Genomic DNA, 25,165 nt, shown 5'->3' on the forward strand with positions numbered 1-25,165 from the left:
CCCTGTTCTGTGGGTGTTAGAGAGCGGTGCCCCAACTCCCCTATCAGCCCTACTCTGTGAGTGACAGGGGGGAGCTCCTCAACCCCCTGATCAGCCCTACTCTGTGCATGACAGGGTATGGAGGCCCAACCTCCCTGATGGGCCCTGCTCTGTGAGTGACAGGGGACAGCACCCCAACCCCCTGATTGACCCTGCTCTGTGCATGACAGGGTATGGAGCTCCAACCCCCCTGATGGGCCCTTCTCTGTGCGTGACGGGTGGTGCCGCAACCTCCCCATCGACCCTGCCTTGAGTGTGACAGGGGGCGGTGCCCCAATCCCCCAGTTGTCCTTACCCTGAGTGTGACTGAGGGTGGCATCGCAACCTCCCAATCTGCCCTGCTCTGTGCATGACAGGGGAAGGTGCCCCAACTCCCCAATTGGCCCTGCTTTGAGCTTGACCAGGGGCTGCACCTAGGGATTGGGCCTGCCCTCTGCCACCTGGGAGCAGGCCTAAACCAGCAGGTCGTTATCTCCCAAGGGATCCCAGACTGCAAGAAGGCACAGGCCAGGCTGAGGGACCCCCCCTTCCCCCCGATTGCACAAATTTTTGTGCACCAGGCCTCTAGTCCTTTATAAAATTAAGAGTTCCCTTGTATTCATAGTTTGCTGACACATTTGATCATGGAAAAGAATTTAATTCTATCATAAGCTTTTTCTTTATCTATTGAGATGGTTACATGATTGTTCTCATTTATTGGTGAAGTACACTGATTACTTTGTAATGATAAACCAATTATACATTCATAGAACAAACCAAATATAACAATAATGTATCTTTTTGTGGCTATTGCTGTATTGGGTTTGCTAATATTTTTTAAGGTTTTTACATCTATGTTCACGAGTAAGTTTGGCCTATAAATTTCCTTACTCATAATATCCTTATGAGGTTTTAGTATCAAGGCTATAGTTGCCACATAAAACAAGTTACAGGGTGTTCCTTCTTTGTTTTCTGATAGAATTGATCTAAATGGTTGTATTTCTTTTTAAACTGTTTGATAGAATTCATTAAAGATGACAAGTGAGTTGGGAGTGTCCTTTGTGACGGACTGGATTTTGTTTGTTGGTTTCAGTTTATTTATCTATTAAATTTAGAATTTGATATCTTTAAAAGTCAAAAGACCATGCATATTTTTCCTGCATCAGTTTTGTTAAGTTTTGTATTTTTAGAAATTTATCAAAATTCAAATGCATTACTAAGTAATTTGTCCATAATATACTCTCTTGATATTTTTAATTTCTGAAGGATATATTATGTCATTTTTTCCATTGGTTATCTGTGCCTTCATATCTCTTTTTGTGCTATTTTTACCAAACATTTAACTATTTATTAGAGTTTTCAAAAAATTGACTTTTGGCTTTGTTGATGTCTATTTTATGATTGTTTTTATTACATTATTTTCTGCTTTTGTTTTATTATTTAGTGCCTTTTGTTTTCATTGGGTTTAACTTGCTGTCACTAACTTTTTGATATTGATACTTGCCTTACTGATTTTCAGCCATTCTTCATTTCTGATATATGTATATGTATCATCAGTTTTGATGTGTAGCATTTTTACCATTATTTATTTATACATTTTCTATTGTTCATTGTGTTTTTTTCTTTGACCCTGAAGTTATTTGGAAGTATGCTTCTTAATTTCCAAATATAGGAGGATTTCCTGGTTATCATTATGACTGATTTCTAGCTCAACTACATTATAGTTTGATAACATAGTATGTTTTCATTCTTTTGAAATATTTGCTAATTCCCTGAAATTAGCAAATATCCCCCTAAAAAATCATCTCAAAACCCCACCCTACTGTCCTCCTCACTCCCGACTTTTTACCATATTACCATGGACTTTGTTCTTCTACCAAAAAGTTCACTTCTAAGTACTCTTATGTCCTCCACATAGGGCACGGAAATGCTCTGTAGTATCGGCGATCAGCGTGACCAGGATGTATCTGATTCCCTGGGGGAGCAGAGTCAAGACAGGGAAAAAGAAACTGCAAAAAAACAACAACCCTGTAATAAAAACCCAAGTGGCCTGGCTGGCATAGCTTAGTGGTTGAGAGTCGTTCAATTCCCTGTCAAGGCACATGCCCGGATTGTGGGCTCAATCCCCAGTGGAGAGGAGCACAGGAGGCAGCTGATCCATGATTCTCTCTCATCGTGGATGTTTCTAACACTCTCTCTCCCTCTCTGGAATCCATAAAAATGTATTTAAAAAAAAAAACCCAAGCGATGTAGGACCCAGAAGGGTGTTAGCTCACTAACAACAGGGACAACTGAGAAACTCCTTGCTGCTACTGTTGATTTCGGGATCTCTTCTTTTGCATAATGGTAAGTATACCACATAAACAATGTCGTGATCTGGTCCCTGCTTCCCCCTCTAAGCTTACTTCCTGCATTTTCCCTGATCTACTGCCAGGAGTCGGTCAATCCTTGCTGTTTCAAGGGACCTGGCATATATGGCATACTGTTCTTAATATGTTTGCTCACCTTCTTGGCATTATGTGTTTTAACTAAGGTCACCTCTCTGAGAAAGGTTGTTTCCCCAGGTAGGGATTTTCCCCTGAAGTTAGGGAGGGAATAAAACCCCTTAACTAAGTGCCAGGCAGGTAATTAATCACTTTAACTACGAACAGTCATGCTTAAGCTACATAATCTTTACTCCCTGGAATGGAGATAAGAAACATCCTAACCTTTGGAATAGAGATTGATAGGATTGGAATCAACTGGTATAAATACAGATGTAACAAGACAACAAGAAACAGAACATAGACACAGAACCTAGAGACAGAACCTAGCGAGAGAACATGGCAAGAGAACCCGGCCAGAACTTGGCTGGAGATGCTGGCTACAGAACCTGGCTGGAGAACCTAGCAAGAGAACATGGACACAGAACCTGGCTGGAGATCCTAACAAGAACTTCGCTGAAGATCCTGACCAGAACTTGGCTAGAGATCCTGGCTAGGCTGCTGATCAACTGAACACTGTCTCTGTGTCATTCCTTCTTCGCCGACTCCGTCCACACCTTTGGGGACCCCTGGACCTGCTGGGGTTGGACCCCAGCAATCTACCACATGTCCCACATGCTCCTTAAGTCGCTGTGCCTTTACACACACTGTGCTTTCTGACTGGAATTACCCAATCCCTTTGTCTTTCCTGTAGCTGTTATTCAATCTTTATTATTCATCCCTACAGCTATTTTCCCTGACCTTTCCAAGCTAACCAGATGTCTTTCTGTGTAGTCTACTAAATGTGGCACAAACTTCTTCATAACATTTCATTTATCTTTGTTATAAATGCTAGTTTATTAGCCTAAGAAACTTGATTTTAAGAAATATGACTTATAAATTCCCAGCACATAACACAGAACCTATCACATAATATTGTGAAATAAGTAGCTGATAAATAAATCCATAATTTCCTTGTTAATCATGTATTCCTATTACACTTTAGTCTGGCTCCTATTATTATAAATTAGCTCTTTGGTTACCTACATCCAAATCATAATCTAATATGGGTTACTTCTTGGAAACTTTCAAGCACATGCTAATCTCATGCATGCTAAGGCTATGTGTGTACATTTCAGTCACATGGAGTAGTGTTGTTGTATCTTGTCCCTAAAGTCTGTGGCTAATATTGTCTGGGGAATGTAGGCTTCTGCCTACTTACTATGTAACAAATTGTTGAGCTTAGTCTCCAGTCTTTGTTGTTGTTGTTGTTGTTTGTTGTTGTTGTTGCAGGCACAGCTTTATGGTGTCATAATTGAAAACAAATGACAATTCTTTAACAAAACATATTCATAAAGATAACAATAGCAACCACCATTAACTGCTACCTTAGCATCTAATAAACATCTACTATGTGCCAGACACAGCTAGGTGTTTTTACCCTCCTCCTAATTCTGTTTACCTTTTACCTTCCTCCTTTAACCTTCCTCCTCCAATGATCACAACTCCAACAAATAAACATCAAAATGCGCAGCTTTCACATGAGGAAACTGAAGCTCAATGAGGATACTGGGGTGCCTAAGTCCCCCCAAAATGGCAGAGCTGAGATATGAGTTTGAGATTTGGTGATCTCAAACTCTGTCTGTTCTTTACTATGCCAACTGGCCTCCCCATAGATAATTTATTTTTGTGCATGGAGTGTTCTATTCAAAGTTTCTGCTTCCTTGCTAAAAAATAAATAATGGATGAGTAATCACATTTTGAATGTAATTAAACCTTTAATGCACAAAAACACAAACAACAGAATCGCAAAGATAAAAGAAAACAATGCAAGTGACACCCAGATCATGGTTCTGTAAAGCAGTGAACCACTAGCACTTCAGACAAACCAGCTGTGCCCTGACCAGGCCAATCAGAGAGTCGTAAAGGTGACTGCTTGTTGGAATTCTTTTCTAGGCTGGACTTCCTCAGGGGCAGGCAGCACAAATCAGTAAATGAAATTCCTCATAAAGTTGAATTTTGGTAAAACCCAGTGGAGTTGGGGGTGAGAATATACATGAGAGGAAAGAAGTAATCTAAAGTTTTGGTCTTAAAAATGCCTAACTACTCAAACATTATTATTGTTGTTGTTATTTTACAATCCAAACCATAATCCCAATAGTATTTTGAATGCTTAATAGACTTCATTTTTAGGAAAGTTTTATTTTCACAGCAAAATTGAGCAGAAAGTACAGAGAGTTCCCACATATTGTATTCTTTGCCCCCACATATCCACAGCCTCCCCCACTATCAAGATCTTGCACCAGAGTGGTACGTAAAGTCCTCTTATTTAAATGAATTATAAGATACCTCCATCCTCTCCATAGAAATTTTTAGTACTGGTTCACTATGTTCCAATTAATTAAAAACTGGATAAGGAATACAGAAATTTTCTTATATACTCCACAGGTAAGATGATCCCAAATAGCCCATTCCCAGCCACTTCAGAAATATCAAAATTGTAGCTGACACTTACTGAATCTGTTTTATTTGTCTGTGTTTTTATAATCACTTGACCTGTAAGATGTCACTTCATCCTTATAATAAATATGGTAGTAAAAAATGGGAGAATGTGCATATTTTAATAAATTATAAAATGCCTCCATTCTCTGCATGGAATTTGGGGCATCCAATACATGCAGGTTGCCTGTGCCAGAAGGACATCAACAAGTGCATTCAGAAAGGCAGAAAAAGGTTTCTTACCTCTCCTTGTATACTCATAGAAAAATATGGTCATATCATGGGGGAATCATGGGGCTCAACCCACATATTGTCATACATACTTGTGTTTTCCTCCAAATGAGCCTGACAAAATAGGAAAGGGAAATTATTTAAACAGATAGGACAAAATCAATTGCAAATATTGTTCACCATACCAAAGTACACACCATTATGAAGAATCTTGACTCTGTTTTCATAAAATTTATTTTAAAAGGAAAAGTAAGCAAACTAATACCAGGGACTTCTTGTCTAAGCAATTTCTATGTCATAACAATGTTTTAACATATTCCACTTAATCGAACATGCCTTCTAGAACTACCTATGACAGAATTATTGTTAGAGTCTATGACTTGACCTTGGAATGTGACAAATGTTGAAATACCTTCTGAGTCTTTCTTTAAAAAGATAAAATAATCTTCATCATTAGTGTAGGATTAGGGATGTCTATTGTATGAATTACCTTTTCAAGTATAATGGATTACAGAAAAAACTCTTTCAAAATTCCATAGTCCCCACATATTGTAAATGTATTTTTATATCCCCTTATTGAGCAAATAGAAACTGACAAAACTCATAAGGCTTTAAATGAATATATTTTATTAATTACAACTGTGTGTGTGTGTGTGTGTGTGTATGTGTGTGTGTGTGTTAGGGAAATAGTTGAGTACATATATGTGAGGGGAGAAGAAGGAAACACAGACTAATTTTATCTTGCCAATGATTACTATACATGTATGTACATGGTAATATCTCAGCAACTTCACAACTCCATAGATCACACTTTTTTACATCTTGGTTCATTGGGTTCTGGTCCCCTGAAACTGGTTAAAGCATATAGAAGCGCTCATGTAGTCAATGTGTAAAATGAATCCAAATACCCACTTTAGAAAAATAAAAATTGTTGCTGAAACTTGTTGAGTGTGTTTTATTGTCTGTGCTCCTCTAAGTACTTACCTTGTTAATCTATCCAACAATACTGTGAGGTAGATGTTCTTATTACAACCCATGTTACAGATGAGAAAACTAAAGCTCTGAGTGATTAAAGTACTTGTCCAGAGCAGAACCAGATTCAAACCCAGATAGTCTATCTCCAAAGCCTTTATCTAGTATTCCTGGGTGGGGCTCTATTGTCTTTTGGAGTTGCGTAAGACTTGGTTGGATGGGACTGTCCCAAACACCGCAAGGCACTGAACATTCCTTCCTCTCTCCACTTAAACACCAGTAGTAGCCCCAGGCATTATGAAAATCAAAAGTGGTTCCCAACTCCTAACTCTTACAAATGTCCACTTGGGAAATGAACTGTTTTGGTGAAATATACTATGAGCTTTATTTTCCAGACAACACAACTCACAGAGGGTCTACACACACACACACACACACACACACACATACACTCACTCAAGTATACATGTACATACTTATACACAGCCAGGATTTGAAATGAAAATAAAAGTTAACTGATTTTTCTTCCTCATTTAACTTTTTCAACAAACATTGTTTTCACTTCATCCCTTATGTCTATTGGGCACAGGCAGAATGAAGAAAAGACGAGGGGAAAAAAACAGAAAACACGAAAATTAAAGGTGAGGGAAAGAAGTGGGGAGAACAGAAATCAAATAGAAGACAGAAAAAATGCTATCTCTAAAACCTATTAAGATGTGAGTTAGCTGCTCATAAGTCACTGAATAAAATAAAAAACAGTCAGAAAGCCAACAGTTATCTGACTTGACTTCCCTTAAAATGTGTTTCTGTGTGTGAGAGAACCCTTGAATTTCAGAATGGAGATGGTGCAACAAACGCCTGTAGTGTAAACCCCCACCAAATGGAAAGATGCCCCCTGCAATTTTCATGACAGATGGCTCTGCAGCCTCTGCCACATGTCATTTCCAAGAGCAGGCAGATCATTATCTACTTTTAGAAGGAATACATGTCTCTTTCATATAATACTAATTGTTAGAAAGTTGTTCTCATTTAGAGCAGAAATCTGCTATGCCTCCGCCTCATTTCTACCCTCTGGAACAATATGGAATGAGTTAAATCCTTTTTTCACATGATAACCAAAAATTTGAAACAGTTATTATGTTCCCCTGAGTCTCCTCTTACCTAAAATAAACATGCACAAAACATATGATATGCCCTCCAAAATGCAATATACCTGGTAATATGGCCAATGTCCTCAAAAGCCGTTTCATTCCTCTCACTTTTTCTTACTGAGCTAAAAATCAGCACATCTGGTGTGTATTTGTTTGTGTGTGCTCTGTGAACTCTATACATACATATGAGGATACATATCAATGTGTACACACAAACATAAACCACACATGGAGCTTGTGTGTTCACATATAAATATATAGACACACATGTGTGCACATGCAAAATATATATATTGTTCATCTTTTCTTCTCTCTCAAGTGCTCCCTCTTTGCATGCATGGCTAAAATCCAGCCCCAATTCACGGAGTAGCACTATTCCCAGGATTATTTCATTCCTCTGGAAGGAAGTTGGGGGCCTGGAAAGCTATATTTACATTTCTTAGCTCAACCATGAGTGGACACTTGCATACTCCTGTCTGCTGTGTGCCCAGCCTTGTAAAGTTACCTAATCCTTGGCCCGCAAGGGTAAGGGAAACACTTACACACTTCACATCATTCAGTAACTCTGAAAGTATGTGATAATGTAAACAAATTCAGATCCTGTGGTAACTGCAAGGCTGACATTAATCCGAACCCATTTTTATTTTCCCCTTTTAGTCTCATTTCCAATTAGGTATTGCTTCCACCATTTCTCACTTAGCTTAGCACTTGTCTGTTTTCTTATTTTCAGAGATCAGAAATAAAAAAAAAAATCATTCTTTGATATTGAGGAAAATGTCCAAAGGGCCCTGAGTTCAAATCTCTTTCATTTCTCACATTGTAATTTGAGTTTCACAGTTCAGTACGTTAGCAAGCCTCAAATGGAAGGGTTATTTCCAGGTTACAATAACATAATTGGATCCAAAGTCATTGTCATCGTTTCATCCCACAGAAAGTTATTTTGATCTTTCTCCTGGGGGCAGAAATGGAGTTGGAGGTGGTGGGAGAGATTTGAAACAGCATGGAGCTCTTTTTGAAAGGCTTTCATTTCATCCCACTTCTTCTCAGCTCATGAAAGTGCCCTCAAATGCCCCCCAGAGCTCCTGCTGGCTGCCCCTCCCACAACACTTCTTTTCCTACTCCTCTCCTCTTCCTTCTGTTCTCTTTGCTGAAATGGAGATCAGAACGAGAACAGGCAGGTTTCAGGGTAGGACAGATAAGAAGAGAAAGGAATCAGGGCATGTTCTGAGGGCATGATTGCTGCAGCACCTGGAGTAGCATAGAGGTGGCTCAAGTTAGGCAGGTGGAGCTCCTTGGGGAGGGGACAGGGGGAGGCCGAGGGTTGGGCACCAAGCACTCATTTCAGTTCACCTGATCATTTTGTTCTGGCCAAGCCCTAAATATACTCACTGAGCCCTTTGTTTTTTCAAACCCAGGCCTTGCAAATGAATCATTGAAACTTTTAAGTGGGTGATGTCAGGGAACAGCTGAAGATTAATCCAGTTTCTGCCAAAAGAAACAGATGAAGGATGTTTATATGATTAGTAATAGATTTTCAAAGGATAAAGCCCCTGACATGCCTGTGGTCATTTTAGAATATTCCTTTACACACACACACAAACACACACACACACACATACACACACACAAAAAAAAACCCTACTATCTACTTCCTACTCTAATCTGTAGAAGTTCTTTTAATGCTTCAAGATTCAACCATTTCACTTGCTTTTAGAAGTTTTTAATGGCATCCTACTTCCCACCAAGCTGATCAGAAATCATCACTCCATATCTGCTTCCCCATCACCCTTTGACACTCTGCCTCATGAATGATGGGGGGCTGTCCAGATCCCCTCTCTGTTCTGTTGTGACTCAGCGTGTTTTCCCCAGGATTGGAAGCACTGCTTTAAAGGTGAGCAGGACTCTCAAAGTTCTCTGACAATCTTACCCTTCTTCTGAGTTAGAGCATTTCTTTCTCTTCATAACAACTGATTCCAACATTTACCAAGTACATTGTGTGAATCTATATTTTAATAATCCCTCCCCATGAGATTGCTGATGCACAAAACAAAAGGAAAATAATTAAACTAAACTATGACCTTTAGCTTCTTTATTCTCCCCGAACCTGGTACATGATTGGTACTCAATACATATTTGTTCACTAGATAGGGTGTCCCAAAAATGTATACACACACTTTGAATAATTGTAAAGATAGTGTTCATTAAGATACATTTCAATTTTTTTAGCATTCACCAATAAACACTTATTTCTCATATATCTGGGGGTTGGTTGGGTGTGGCTGGCAGCTTTTGTTCAAACCGCAGGACTGGCTGGGTTTGCTTGTTGTGGGCAAGGCTCTGATCTGCTCCCTGTGTATTCATTCTGAAGTCCTAGATGAAGGGCCAGTGGTCACCTGGGGGAAGTTTTTCTTACGGTGACAGGTGACAGAGATGCAGAAGAATGAGCACAAGCTTGCAAGAACGTGGCTAAACCCAAAGTCAAAGTCAAGGAAACATGGCCTACCATGAGTCTAAGTCATAAGGCTTGACCCAACAACATTGGTACAGAGAAATAGACTCCCATGGGAGTGGGGAGTGAGCGAGTGGGCCTTTTTGAATAATAATCTAACCCACCACAATAAGCTGTTTTTGTTTTGGTATACAGCCATATAAAACTTTTTTGATGGTGGTGGTGGAGGTGGGTGGATTCATTGAGGTATAATTTACATTTAATAATAATCGACTTTTTAACAGCATAGAGCTGTATACCTCACCCAAATCAGGACACGGAATACTTCCATCACCCCAAATGGGTTTCCTCATGCCCCTTTGCACTGAATTCTATCCCCCACCCTCCGCCCCTGGAAATCATTGATCCAGTGATACAACCATTTTTTCTGATCATATATACTCACATTTTATAAAATAAAATTGGATCAACTACTATTTTATTAAATGTTGTGGGTTTTTTTTGTTTACCAATATGTCATGAGCTCTTGCCATGTCAGTATGTTGAACTGAAACCTGATCTCTTTTTTAAAAGTATATATATTATTGGGGGTTCAATTTGTATATAATTTTACTTACTTTTCTAAATAGCTGATACATGTAAATAGGAAAAGGCACAAAGGGGATTCAGAAAAAGTCTCTTCCGTGTCCACCAGCCACTTTGCTTCTCCAATGTGAGACTTAGCAGTTTCTTTACACTGTAGTTTAAATGTGTATAAATCATAAAAAGACATAAAAAGCTTTAAACAATACTGTATTGGTAGACCTTATAGAATTGCAAAACACAGTTAAACAACATTAAAAATAATTTAAAAATCACTAGAAATTCAGTGACCCAGAGTAGGCACTTTTATTTGGGTCTATGTTTGTCTATTCTTAAAAATTATTTTCGCAAATAATAAATGCATATATGCTTATTTGATAGTCAATAGGATGGATATGAAAATGAGCTTTCAAATTTTACTCCAAATTTTGCTGTATAGCTTGAATTTAAATAAGCATATATGCCTTTATTATTTGCAAAGATACATTTCATTTTCAAAATTGAGGTATCAGCTGTTAAAGTGTGTGTACATTTTGGGGGGATACACTATATATATGATTATATAATCCACATATATTTCAAATCCAACACATTTAAACCTAAACTCTTTTCTCTCAAACTATTTTTCTGTCTCAGTTAGTGACACCCATATCAGAGTTTCCATGAGCTATTTTCTCTTGTTTAGCCCCAAATTTATAATTAATCAAACCTATGTTAACTTAGTATTTGAGTTACAAGTTTTGGGCTCACTGACAACTTGTCCTTCAGGGATCTTCTCATTTTCTTCTCTGAAACCTAGCACAGTTCTTTATCCAAAGAAGATACTCAATTAATTTTTTACTTTTAACTTTATTAAATTTCTTCCTAATCAAAATAAAATATTAAAAAATGAATACTGGCCAGGGACCTATAAAGCACAAATGTTGGATTACTCCCCACTTACCAAGAACCAAATGAAAACTGAAGTCTAAGCACAGTATATTATCTTTCTTTTAAGTCAGGCTTAACTGGTTATGATTTACCACCACTAATATAAGGAACCGTTTTCAAGAACAAATGTCTAATGGAAGATCATAGCAGCCTCATTCTCTGGGCCTTAGGGACTGAGGCTCTTTCTTAAGCAGCTTCCAAAACTTATAAAAAAGGAAACATATATCAATGCTTAAATGGCTGCCACCATTATATTCATGCATCTTCATGGGAAGAACTGGTTAAAATTGAATAAGAGTCTCACTTGTTATGTGTATGCTACCCATGGATTTTGCAATAACTCCAGCTTTTAAATGATGATGTTAACATTCTCTTTGTGTGTGGGTGGGTTTTGCTCACAGGATAGTGTTATTCTGTTGGATACAATGTGTCTTTTTATAAAAAAAAATTTGAAGGAAAAAATGACTATATTAAAATAAGAGAGGAAAATGATATGTAATATTTACTAAGTTTTCTCATTCAAATTTCCTCATCCCATATTGTCTTCAAACTGGAATCCCAAAATTTAAATCTAAATTCATTGATGCATGTATAGATTGTCATTATTCTCTTTAATGCAAACCACTTATCCCTGATACTGACAAACAAAAACATTTCTCATTTTATTTTAGAACATAGATCCTTAATAGTTGTGCCATGTATGGGTTGAGGGTGTTCTAGTCAGTGGAGTTTTAAGGTCATTAGGGACAGAAACAATGTCACCTATTTCATTAGGGGGCATGTAATTATCTCTCAGTAAATAATTATTCATTAATTAAATCCATAATAAAAGGAAATAAGAGCAGCAAAAAAAAAATTACACAGATATACTTGGTGCCCCATTGCCTAAATCATGTTAGTTATTGGTCTTCTATTTGATTTTTGAAACAATCTGGTATATTGTATCCCACTTGTACCCCATGCTCCTATCATCAATAGTATTAATGGCAGTGACTATCATTAGTGGAGTACATTCTATGTAACAAGATTTTTAAATTATATTCTGAAATGTTCACATTAACCTGAAAAGCAGAAATTCTTTTCTTTTTCATTGCTGAGCTACACATAACATTAACTAACTTGCAAAGTCACACAGCTAGAGAAGCGGTACTGTGTGGTGTTTAAGCACATGGACTATAGCATCATGCAGTCATTTATTGGAAATCCAGATCCTCCACTGTCTGCTACAAGTTGTGTCACCTCTCTAAGCTTTTCTTCCTTTATTACAAAGTATAGTTCTAATTGTATCTTCCTCATTGTGTGTGTGTGTATGTGTGTGTGTGAAATTCTTTCTCACACAGAGTAAAACTTAACAACTGAATCATAACCTGCATTGTAACATGGCCTGTGGTCAACATTGTCCATACAATTTGAGAAGCACTGCCCAGGAGCACTGCTCTCCGAGGACATCGACGTGACCTGCAGAGGCCATGCCACTTATCACTCCCGTGTCGGAGGAGTATAGCCTCCCTGCTTTGAGATCATCTCAGGCTCCCAAAAACGTGGGAAAGGAAGAAGGAAAGATTCTGAATTCTTTATACTTACACATTGGCTTTGCAGCACTTGGCCTTTAAATTTATACTTTGGCTCAAGGGAGGGAACCCCAATAAACGCAGCTATCGTAGGCTTCTTGAATCCCTAACTGCCTTTTTTTGGGACATGTGTGCATGTATGTGTGTGTATGTGTGTGTGTGTGTGCCCAAGATGTCCCAAACCCTTTGTTTGGTTTTCAATAAAAAGAGCTGGACAAAGTGTTTGGGACATCTTGGGCGCGCGCGCACACACACACATACACACACACACATGCACAGAAGCTAACACCAAAGCCTGTGTTTCTAATCATGCTTGTTCTCAGAAACATGTGCTTCCCCTAAGGGACAGTACCCTCTCTTCACTTCTATGCTTTGGCTAATGTATCTACCTTTCACCACCCAACTAATATTTATTTTCTTAGACCACAGTCTGAGCAGAGATCATTATGTTCTTACTCATCCCTAAGGCCTATTGATAGTTTCTTCAAAAGTCATCAGTGCATTTTAAAACTAAAATCCAGGACCCCTCGGGGGTTGTCCGACTGCCGGTTTAGGCCCGATCCCGGGGAGTCAGACATCCCTCTCACAATCCTGGACTGGTGGTTCCTAATTGCTTACCTGCCTGCCTGGCTGCCCCTAACTTCCCCCCCTGCCACCCTGGTTGCTCCTAACTGCCCCCTCTGCTGGCCTGGTCACCCCAACTGCCCCCCCCTCTGCCAGCCTGGTCACCCCTAACTGCCCCCCCCACACACACACACTGGCCTGGTCATCCTCAACTGCCTTCCCTGCTGGCCTAGTCACTCCCAACTGTCCTCCCCCACCAGCCTGGTCACCCCACACAGCCTGATGTTCAGTTGCTTGATTGTCCCTCACTAACCCCCCTGATTACTTGGTCATAGGCAGCAATCTTGTGAGGGCGGGATGGTCAATTTGCATATTACCTCTTTATTATATAGGATTATTGATTGTTGAGGATTATATATGTGCTTACCTGTTTGTGTTCACCTACCTGACTGTGAGATCTCAAAGGCATGAACTATGTCCTTTAATTCAATATCCTTGACACCAAACACAGCACCTGAGCCATGGAAAACACTCAACAGACATTGGAAGGATGGATGAGGAGAGGCAAGGCGCATGGAGGAAATGGTGGAGCTACCAATGTTGCAGTCCATGTGGGTATGCCAATTCAGTGAGCAGTCACCAAATAAAAAAAGACAGTTAGGGATTCAAGAAACCTATGATAGCTGCGTTTATTGGGGTTCCCTCCCTTGAGCCAAAGTATAAATTTAAAGGCCAAGTGCTGCAAAGGCAGTGTGTAAGTATAAAGAATTCAGAATCTTTCCTTCTTCCTTTCCCACGTTTTTGGGAGCCTGAGATGATCTCAAAGGAGGGAGGCTATACTCCGACACGGGAGTGATAAGTGGCATGGCCATCTGCAGGTCACGTCGATGTCCTCGGAGAGCAGTGCTCCTGGGCAGTGCTTCTAAAATTATATGTTCAACCCCTGCCCCCCGAAAAATAAAACAACACACACAAAACAAACAAACAAAAAACCCCCCAGAAAACAGCAAGGCATTTTATTGTAAACCAGTGATTCTCATCTTTGGCTTAACATTAGAAAGACTTGCAAAGCTTCTCGCCTGTCATCTCCTCCCTCTTCCCCAATAATTAATCAGAAATTAGAGGGGCTTCCTCAGAGTGATTTTAAGGCAAAGCCTGTGTGGGAACCGCTCAGCTACCAGCGCCACTCAAAGTCTTGTCCAAGTTCAGTGCAGTCAGCATACTGATGGTCTGTGATAAGATAAGCATCGAAACTGAGAGTACGATTTTAGAAACTTTTATAGCAATATGACGTTTTTAAATAAAATAACAAAATAGATGGACTCATTAAAATAAACAGTTGACTTACAAACATTTTGATAACCCCCCCAAGGAAGGCTTAATTACACAGCCACCTCTGGAAGTGAGATTATGCTAGGCCCCTCTTTAAGCTGCTACCTCTTAAAGCTGAAACATTAAAGTCAGTGATTAATTGCTCAGGCAGCTCATTGGGAGACCTGGGTACAACAGGGTTAACGAGCAGGCATGGGGGAGGTGAGGTTGCAAACCAGGAACACATGCCCTCCAAGTGAGATAGCTTTCTTTCCCTTTATTGCCCCGAAAACATACACACTCTCACATAACGCGGAAGGTGAGAGCTGAATGAAGTTCTCTGGGTAATGGCTTGAAATGTTTTCCTTATGAGAAGTGGTGTTGAGTTACAGCGTGCAGGCTGAAAACTGGGAGGAGAGAAGCAGCAGCCCCAGCCCGGCCCCCACCTTTCCTTGGGCTTGTAGGAAGGTGGACATGGGCTCCTGGAGACAAGACGAGTGATATGCTGAACTGTCTGGCAGCTGGCATCCACTGCTCCCAGAGTGACCCGGGGACAGTGTTCCGCGAGGTTTAGCCAGGGGCCAGCCCAGCAGGCACAGATGCGCTGCTGTGAAATGCCACGCAGGCAGACTGACAAGCGGTAGGAACTGAGCTTTCCCCTTGGACGGCTGTTTCCTGCTGTGTTCAGGGGAGGGGGGCGCCTTCTGGCAGTGCTGCTGCTGCTGCTGCTGCTGCTTCAGCTCCCTCTGCACTCAAGGTAAGCAGGCTCAAAGGGAGGGCAGGCTGCAAGGGAAGCCTTTGTACCATGAACAAGATCCGAAAGTTTTTCCGCGGAAGTGGGCGAGTCCTGGCATTTATATTTGTAGCTTCTATCATCTGGCTGCTCTTTGACATGGCAGCTCTCCGCCTCTCATTCAGTGAGATCAACACTAGGGTTCTGAAGGAAGACGTAGTCAGAAGGGAGAGGGTAGGGTTCAGAGTTCAGCCAGACCAAATGAAGATTCTTTACAGCAGCATGAAAGAGATAAAGCCCCCACTCAGGGGCCACGGGAAGGGAATATGGGGCAAAGAGAACTTTAGAAAGACGGAGGAGGGTACGCTCAAGGTTGAAGATAATTTGGATCAAATCCAGAAGGAAAGGCACATACAGAAAGCTCCAGGAAGTGTCAAGATTGCACCTCTGTGGCATCCTGTACATCTGCAGACCTTTCCTGTGACTTTTATGAAGCCGATGACAGAGGAACATGCCATCAAACCTGAAGCCTATTCTCGCCCTGTGACCCCAAAGCGAACGATAGCTCAAGGGGCTCAGAAAACCACATTCATAGCAGCCAGAGGAACTCCATTGCCCCAACTGTCTCTACACACAAGACCTTTTGGTATAAACCAGGAGACTCACAAGAGACATAGTCACAGCAGTGACACATCAAAACAAGCCGCTGAAAGGAACCTGGATGTGACCATCAGGTTTAATAGCGACAGATCAAAGCAGAAATCACAGGCCGTAGCAAATGAGAGGACACTCCCTGCCAGTCCACCGGTGCCAAAATCTAGGGAAGCCTTAACCTTAAATAAAACTGAGGCTCAGAGCAAATATCTAACTGCATCTAAACACAAAGCCAATAAGACCCTTCCCTTTCCCAAGTTTTCTGCCAATTTAAATCACTTCAAGAAGCAATCTATTAATGAGACACAGTTGGGAGACTTGCCAAAGGATGATGGAGCCAAAGTGGCTGGTGGGAAGAAATTCAATTTTTCTGAAAGCCATGTTGTGATTATAACCAAGGAAGAGGAGCTAAAGACAGACACCAAACGGGTCCCTAATCCTAAAATCAAAACTGTATTTCCTTTCGTATTGGGTGAAAGACAAAGAAAACACATTTCCAAGAACAGAAATGAGACATCTTTCTCTTCACTTGCTCTCCAGAGAGCAACAGTGTCTCAAACTAATCACATCTTAGCTGGGGGACTAAAGCCAGCAAGAATCAGCTTAAATGCCAAGGTCCAGCCCGAAGAACTCAACCAAAGGCATACAAGAGCCCTTTCACCTAAAGACAGCGAAATGCACCAAGTATTAAGCATCGACATGACACTTTCTCCAAGGGACCCCAAAGCCCCAGGGCAGTTTGGACGTCCTGTGCTTGTGCCCCAGGGAAAGGAGAAGGAGGCAGAAAGAAGATGGAAGGAAGGAAACTTCAATGTCTACCTCAGCGATTTGATCCCAGTGGACAGAGCCATCGAAGACACAAGACCTGTTGGGTAAGATCCACTTCTCTTCTCTTTCCTCCACACCAAGTATGTTGGCTCTGATGTAGAAAAGAGTTATTTCTAGATAATTTCGTATGATTCTTGGTCACCTAGAAAACTAAAGAAATATAAATCATTAGACATAGTCCAAATAGTCTACCACCCACAAAAGGAAAAGTTCCAATATTAGTACTAGTATACCCACTGTGTTCTCTTCTTACTCTTATGTCTCTGAGACTTTGGCCTCACCCCTATTAGCTTATGTTTCATTTCCTTTCCTCTATTGAAAACATAGAAATGATTAGATGAACTCAATTCTTAATAAGATATGTATGAATAATAGAGCTTAAATGTCATTCCATTAGAAGAGTGACAATGAAGTGAATTCCCAATTTCAAAACTTTACATTGTTAGCAGGTTTGACGAGAACATATTTGGGAAATGGAGCACAGATAAGGCCTCCCTAAAACCTATCTTAACCAGCAAAATTCTACCTAATCATGTCAAATGATTACAAAAATAGCAAGTGAAAAGTGACTCTTCTCCCTAAAGTGTAATATCTGTTGTAGGTGGGGATTGTAGACAGCTTGGGAGTTCAGTTATACAGGAACAAGATTGTTGAAAAAAGTCCATCAGGCAATAACTAACAAAAACCTGTACAAGAGTATAATAATAACTGCTTGTATTTCTAGAGTTGCACCATGTACAAAGAGCCTGCCTACACATCACATGAACTTCATAAGAGACCTAGAAAAGAAACTGCAGATATTATGGGTTCAAATGAACAGATGAGGTGCTCAGAAGTTCTATCACTTTCCCAAAGTAGCATAGCTCTAAAGCTGCCCAAAGAGCCTTCGTGAACCTGCGTTTCAAGGAATTAAAGTCCTATGACTACATCACCAGAAGGCAGATCGAGTCACAACCATATGCTCCGATTCAAATACAGTTGGGTCCCCACCTCTTTTTAACTCTCTCATAAGTTAGGGTTCTTTGTACCCATTAACATCAAAGCTCCACGTATGCCTTGATATGCAGGTCCCTGAGCCAAAGAATCTTTGCCTGGAATTTGGAGTGAGGGAATGTCAAGATTCCAGTGTAGCACACTTGGTATGTAAACAAGGGCTTTGTTTGGCCTCAGTAGAAAACGCTCTTTTTGTGATCTAAGTAGTCAGTGCTGCCAGGAGGAAGGCAGAGATCACTGGGCCTGTGTTCAGAATGGCAAGTGGGGCCTCTGCACTGTGATGCCAGCCACACAGAGGCCATTTCCACTCTCTTAGCCTTTGGCAGATGACTATCAGACATGCACTAGTCGCCTGCATAGGCCAACTACTGTGCCATCCATGTTCCTCGCTCTAGTGAAACTCACAGACCCTAAGGAGAACACAAATGTACCCAAAATAAAGACGAAGAAACTGAGGACCCAAGAAGTTCAATTGTCAGTGGTGACAGAGCCAGTAATTATAGAGAAATGATTAAAATCCACGCTCAAAATTATGCTGTATGTTATCTGCCATCTCTTGCTGATTATACTCCCCACCCATAAAGGATCTTAAAAATTATGGTGGCACAGCTCTGATCTGAAGTTTTGTAAATTACACATCACATGTATTTTATATGATTTATATACACATATGCCAGCTTTGAACATAAGTGCGAGGGAGTGAAGGAATAGTGAAAGTAGCTCCATTTCAGCATCTCTTCAATAGCCGGCAGATTGCTGCGGATCCTGGGGAAGAATCAGACATGCACAGAAGCAGAGGCTGCAGCTCCAAAGGGCAATTGTACGGGGGCCAACAGCGAGTAATAATGATGCTATTATGCACGTGATTTACGGAAGGCTTGCTGACTCCCAGCACTTAGTTTCTGAAATTTGGTCCATGGAGGTGAACAGCCCAGGAAAGTTACTTTTCCAGTCGTGTTCTGTCTTTGGAAGGAGGCTGTCCAGATTGTAGGAGAAACTGACACGTGTGCTTGAGAGGATGAGTCAGACAGCATGTGGCCAGGCCCTTCCCTCTTATCACACAACCCACCTTGGCTAAACACAGCTGCTCTCTGCAAGTTGCCTACCTGATGCCACTCCACCAGCAGGATGGAGGTGATAGTTTAGTCACCAGGGATCCTATGCCTGGGACCCCCTAAAGTATTTACAGCCCTTTCATGCCATGCTCCCTTGAAAGGGAACAAATCTTCTTTGTTTTTCCTTTTACTCAAACACGACAACTACAAATATGGGTAAAAATATGTATTCATATGGGTAATGGTTGGAAGAAAACATAAATGAAAAATATTGGCAGGCATTGGAGTGACTTTTTCTTACTTTGATTTTATTTATTTTCAGCCTTGTTCATAAAGTATATAAGATGGCTTTAAAAATATACATTAAGATCTTTTTAAGATAAAATGTTAAAGTAAGCATAAGAGAAAAATTGTTACAGAATATAACATAAAGTGTGTGTGTGTGTGTGTGTGTGTTGTGTGTGTGTGTGTGTGGAGAGAGAGAGAGAGAGAGAGAGAGAGAGAGAGAGAGAGAGAGAGAGAGAAGCTAGCCTTATAATTAGCCACAGTAGCAGCCCACTGAAACCTTTACATCTTAAGAATTCTGTGGAATCTCTCCCTTGCTGCCTTTTACATTTCCCCCAAATCTACCATTACAGATTGATTAACACTGTTACTGGCACATCATAACTACCAATTGAATATAGATTGAATAAAAAAAGGGGGGAGGATAAAAACCAAAGATTTGCTGGTAGGTTTATTTAAATTACATTCCCTTGAATAAAGATAATAATAACCAGTTACTAGTTAATATCTCCTTAAGGATGATTTGGTGGATAAACTAGGAGGAGGTTGGCATTGAGGAGATGAGACAAGCAGGACAAGCTCATCTGCTCTAGTTCTAAAACCACTCTCCTTTCCAAATCTGATCTTCCCTCCTTTTCTCCTGAGTCCCCAGAAACCATCGTTCTAAGATGTTAAGATGTGACCATGGCCTTTTCCCAAAGCACAGGAACTCCTTGCTGTTTTCAGCATTTTTCTCACTGTCCTCAGTGACACCCGATTCTGCCCCTTGCAGTGTAGCTACAGCTTTCTGGATGTGGCATTCTCTCTAGGATAGGCCCTCAGCATGAGAAAAATTAGTCTCATTACCCTTTCCTACATATTATTATACTCATTACCATCCACTAATGTTTTTATCAGCTAGTCCCTTCCACAGCTCCCCACCAGCCTCCTCTTGCACGGTCCTCACCATTTCCTCCCATACATTTTAATTGGACACTGCTCAAAATCTGACTGCAGCTTACCTCACCGGGACCACGGTGTGGTTGTAACCTCTGCATTCCAAGGTCCCTTCCTTAATGCTCTGGTGGTCACTGAAACACTCCTTGTTGCATGCTCTGCACTAACTAGAGCCTTGAGAATCTAGTTTGCCTTCTCTGTGAAATTATAAGCGTCTGAGAAAAACTCTATCTTGTACTTTATTTTGCACTCCTTAGCAGTGAGCACAGTGTTGTGCACTCAAAAGATTCAAGTTTACACAATATGGCTTTAAAAGATGTGTTGCTCTAAAATGGTTTTTTAAAATATGTTTTTATTGATTTTAGAGATAGAGGAAGGGAGAGGGAGAGAGAAATAGAAACAACAATGAGAGAGAAATATCAACATTGAGTGGCTGCCTCCTGCATGCCCCCTACTGGCAATTGGTCCTGCAACCTGGGCATGTGCCCTAATGGGGACTCAAAGCCGGTGACCTCTTGTTGCATGGGTCGACTTTCAACCACTGAGCCACACTGATCAGGCTAAAATTATTTTTAAAGTTAATATTTTTTTAAAAAGTAATGAGAGGTAACTATTCCAATAAAGCTCACAATGAGTCTATCTATAATAATAAAAGCATAATATGCTAATTAGACCAGATGCCCTTCTGGACGACCTTCTGGACAATGTCGGGGCTATGAGAGAAGCCCGGGTCCCAGGTGCCAGAGGGAAGCCAGTACCAGCAGCCGAGGGAAGGAGGGCCTAGTCTTTCATGAATTTTGTGCATCAGGCCTCTAATAAATTAATAATTACTTTATAATTTTTCATTTTGAATATTGGGAATATGTTAGTATCAGGTTTAAGGTAAATACATCTTGTCCTAACATTACAATATATTCATTAGTTCATGTTTATTCTTTAGTGCATATTTTTGTTACTAGGGGCCCAGTGCACAAATTCGTGCACCTTGAAAGAAACTGTGGGCTGCGAGACTGCAGTGGGCACAGGGGCGGGTCTGGGCCCATCCTCCGTGCCCCCGCCCAGCCCCTCCTGTCATCACCCCCAGTCCCCGGTCTGCCAGCAGCCCCACTCCTGCTGCTACCACTCCCACATGCTGACGGTGCTGACCCTGTTCACACCCACTGATGCTGATGGAGCAGAGCTATTGGGACCAGCGCCAGCAGTGGTGTGAGTAGGGCCATTGCTGACTGTGTGTGCGAGCGGGGGCTGCTGGTCCTGATCGCCCCTCAGGAGCAGGGGGAGGTGAAGAAGCCATGAGGGGTGTCAGGGCCAGCAGCTGTCATTCGCACCCACTGATGGTGCAGAGCAACCGGGACTAGTGCAGGGCGCCAGCAGTGGGTGTGAGTGCCGGGCAGGATCACAGCGTGTGAGAGCAAAGAATTTTCAGTAACTCGCCCTGATGACAGTGACAGGTGTCCCTCCTTGGTCTGGTGTACCCACTCACCTGCTCCACCATCCCGCCCCGGCCAATGCCTGCCATGTTCTGCGTGGCCACACACACACCAGCTGCCTGCCGTGTTCCGCGTGTACCCCCTGGTGGTCAGCGCACATCATAGTGACCAAACAATTGTTCGGTTGTTCTGCCATTTGGTCTGTTTGCATATATAGGGTCTTATATATATAGATTGTTTTGTTTTGTTTTTATTTTAATGTTTTGACTGTCACAGGAGGAAAATCTCCTTATCTTACAAGAATGTTTTATGTCAGTAAGTAAAATGCAATTTCACTTTTGCCTATAAAGTATGTTTAAAATAAAACGCTTGGTTGACAGTCATTTTGAAGTTTCAGAATGAATCATTTTTTTAAACAAAGTTAATCCTTATAGTTTTTGCTGTTAATTATTAGAGTTTATTTCAATCCGTTGTAACCCATCCTCCATACAAGTGTTGTTACACATGGTCCTGTCCACTGAAAATGCAGGGCACTTCTCCTCAAAGAAGTCTGTCTTCGGGCCTGCAGCTAGAGTTAAGGTGGCACTCCAAAAATGAACTCTTTTAAAAAGTGCACTTCCTGAATCTGTATTTAGAGAAAAATGACTCCACAAGGTTCTTGCTGCCAGCGTTTCGTTTTTAAAGTAGACTAAGAGTGACAGCACGCTCCTCCCGCCTGCTGTCGTCATGCCGGACTCAGTGCAGCTTTTCCTGCAGAGCCCTGGCAAGCCCCTCCACAACAGGATGCAAAGCGCTCTTCATGCTCTTAGCCCACAGCTGAGGCTGTCAACCAACAATCTGATTCCTTCCTACGCAGCTAAAGGGGGTTTTCTTTTGGCACATACGAAAGCAAAAGATAGCACAATGCGTTTGCCACAAACCAGTCTAAATTACTGGGGGGAAGGAAAAACCTTTCTGGAACCTTACTTTCCATCCCCCCACTTCCTTTCCAAACCTTGTGGGGTCAAAAACCGTAACTAATGAATTACTGAAGGTGGAAGAGGAGGAGGAGGAGGAGGAGGAGGAGCTAGGAGAGAGAAAATAAACTGACCACATATCCTTCCAAACTTCAGGCTCCTAAAATGTATCAGGCTTGGAAAAAAGAAACTTTAAAGTAAAATGAAGTTCAAATTCTCTTATTTTTATATGGGATGAGTATTTTAATCAATCAGCCTGAGACTGCTTTGTGACTAGTAGTGAGTGGAGAACATTATCTGAAATTGACTGGAAAAGCTGTGAGAGACTCCCTGAAAAACCAAACGGGGGGTGCGCAGGGGGAGGACTCTTGCAAGATGGATGTGAAGGGTTTTTCCGGCTTTCACACTTATAGGTCAACACTATGCAATGGTGCTTGTGTGTATGTGTGTGTGTGTGTGTGGCACATACCTGTACACATTTGTGTGCTTGTGTGTGATACAGCAGCGTACACTATTTCACTGAAAAGTCGTGGAGGAAAATTGGAAATAAAAAGCAAATTAGTTTAAAATCTGCAGGCTAGACCATATAACCAAGGTTAAATGTGACTAAAAGATAATTAGAGTATTTTGATACTTTTATCTACCACACTTTCCCCATAACTAGGGGAATGTAAAATATGTTTCAACTGCTAATTCAAAGAGAAGAAAACAGTTAAACAGTGTCTAATATATGTAAAACTGAGCAATGTTAAATCAAATCAGTGACGTTTTCTCCTAAACCTAGACCTAGAAGTATTTCTGGGAATGAGGAATCAGTAAATGTAGGAATTCAAACCTATTTGTACTTCGTTTTTACACATCCAATTAAGGGCCCCGTTTAATCCCAATTTAACCATTGGCCTAATTCATCAACTTCTTGCCATAATATTGCTGTGGCTACTCTGGTGCCAGAAAATAACTTCCCATCGGCTGTTCTGGCTGAGCCATTCAGAGCGAGAGCCTCTCGAAAAGGAAACATTGTTTGCTCAAGGGTCAGAAACTTCAGGACATAGCAATGTTTACAAGTTCTGTTTTGTTGTTTGCTTTCAAAATGAAAGGATCTTTGTAGAGTCCCCTCTATAAAAACAACACAAAACAAAAAGGCTTAGACAGACAACAGTATAGTGATTGCCAGAGGGGAAGGGGAGGGGAGGTAGAAGAGGATAAAGGGGGGATTAATGGTGACGAAAGAGACTAATTGTACCCCTGAAACCTATATAATTTTACTAACCAATGTCACTTTAATAAAGTCAGTGAAAAAATAAATAACTAAATGTCTATATTATTCCAAACCACATCATCTTCTAAATTGGTCCAGCTTCTAAAATGTTGGTTTACCGACATGTGTGAGAAGGGGCAATATGGAGAAACTTAGTAATTTATAAGGGCCTTTACAACTTGCCTCTCCTTTGCTCCTTAAAACCACTCCTCAAGGCAGGTGGTATCATTCATTATCCCAGCTTTACCAATAGAGAAACTGATACATCAAGAGGAAACTGAGGTGTCAGGGTACAGCAGATAACTCAGATGGTGGCAGTTCATTTCATTCCATGTGCTATTTGCTCACTGACTCTCATGAGCTGGGCACACCCTGCCAGGCAGCTGGCACCTTTCACCCTTCCCATCATCTCCTTTGATCCTCACAATTGTCTGCAAGATGGATACAGTGCCGCCTCTCCTCATTGACAGATGAGGGAAAACACCCAGGAAAGGTAACCTGCCCACGGCCCACAGCTCACAAATGGCAGGGCTGGGACACAACTGCTGGTCTTCTGATGCTTCCTCACTCGGTAATAATTCTCCTCCACCAGCTGCCTCTCCCCCACCCCAGCCACTGCTCCCTCATGGTGACCAGCGTCACCTCCGCCCTACCTGGTTTGCCAAGACTCTCTGAATAAGGGGAATCTCTCCCTTGCTGAGCCTCACCAAAGAAAGAGCTTATTTATGTTCCAGGCAGCAGTGTGTATGAGTCTGTGTGTGTGTGTGTGTGTGTGTGTGTGTGTGTGTGTGTTTCTAATCAATCCTCACAGCAGACATACTACCTCTCATATGACTTGCAGAGGAGAAAAGTGAGGCTCTAAACACCAGCCAATATACCTGCAAGCCAATGGCAGATTTGGGATTCAAAAGAACATTTTGTGACTTCTAATCTAGTGATTCCTCCCATTGCGTACAGATCCCTTTTCTTTATAGTCATACTAGAGGCCCGATGCATGAAATTCGTGCCCGCTGCTGGCACTGGCTTCCCTCTGGCATCTGGGACCCAGGCTTTCCTCGCAGCCACAGCTTCATCTGGAAGGTCATCTGGAAGGATGTCCAGTCTAATTAGCATATTACACTTTTAGTATAGATGACTTTGGCAGAAATGAACATTTCTGTTTTCCTTATACACAAGTCAGAGGTGTGTGAGAGAAAATTTTTTTTTTTTTTGCCTGTTAGGTACCTCATCAGAGAGAAATTTAATAGGAAGCCGTTTTCTATACAGCACTAAGCAAAGGTGATTCTTGAAAACTGCC

The 25,165-nt window shown here is 41.2% G+C and overlaps 1 protein-coding gene across 1 annotated transcript in view; it reads left to right on the plus strand.

The window, feature by feature from the left end:
- The first annotated feature begins 15,065 nt into the window (after positions 1–15,065).
- GALNT5 (polypeptide N-acetylgalactosaminyltransferase 5) overlaps positions 15,066–25,165 on the plus strand; it is a 44,697-nt gene continuing 34,597 nt past the window's right edge. The window contains exon 1 of the mRNA XM_006767374.2: positions 15,066–16,999. Coding sequence (XP_006767437.1) covers positions 15,546–16,999 — 1,454 coding nt within the window. The 5' untranslated portion in view covers positions 15,066–15,545. The remainder of the gene's footprint in view (positions 17,000–25,165) is intronic.

Source organism: Myotis davidii, unplaced genomic scaffold (assembly GCF_000327345.1).
Source record: "Myotis davidii unplaced genomic scaffold, ASM32734v1 scaffold433, whole genome shotgun sequence".
Lineage (NCBI taxonomy): Eukaryota > Metazoa > Chordata > Mammalia > Chiroptera > Vespertilionidae > Myotis > Myotis davidii.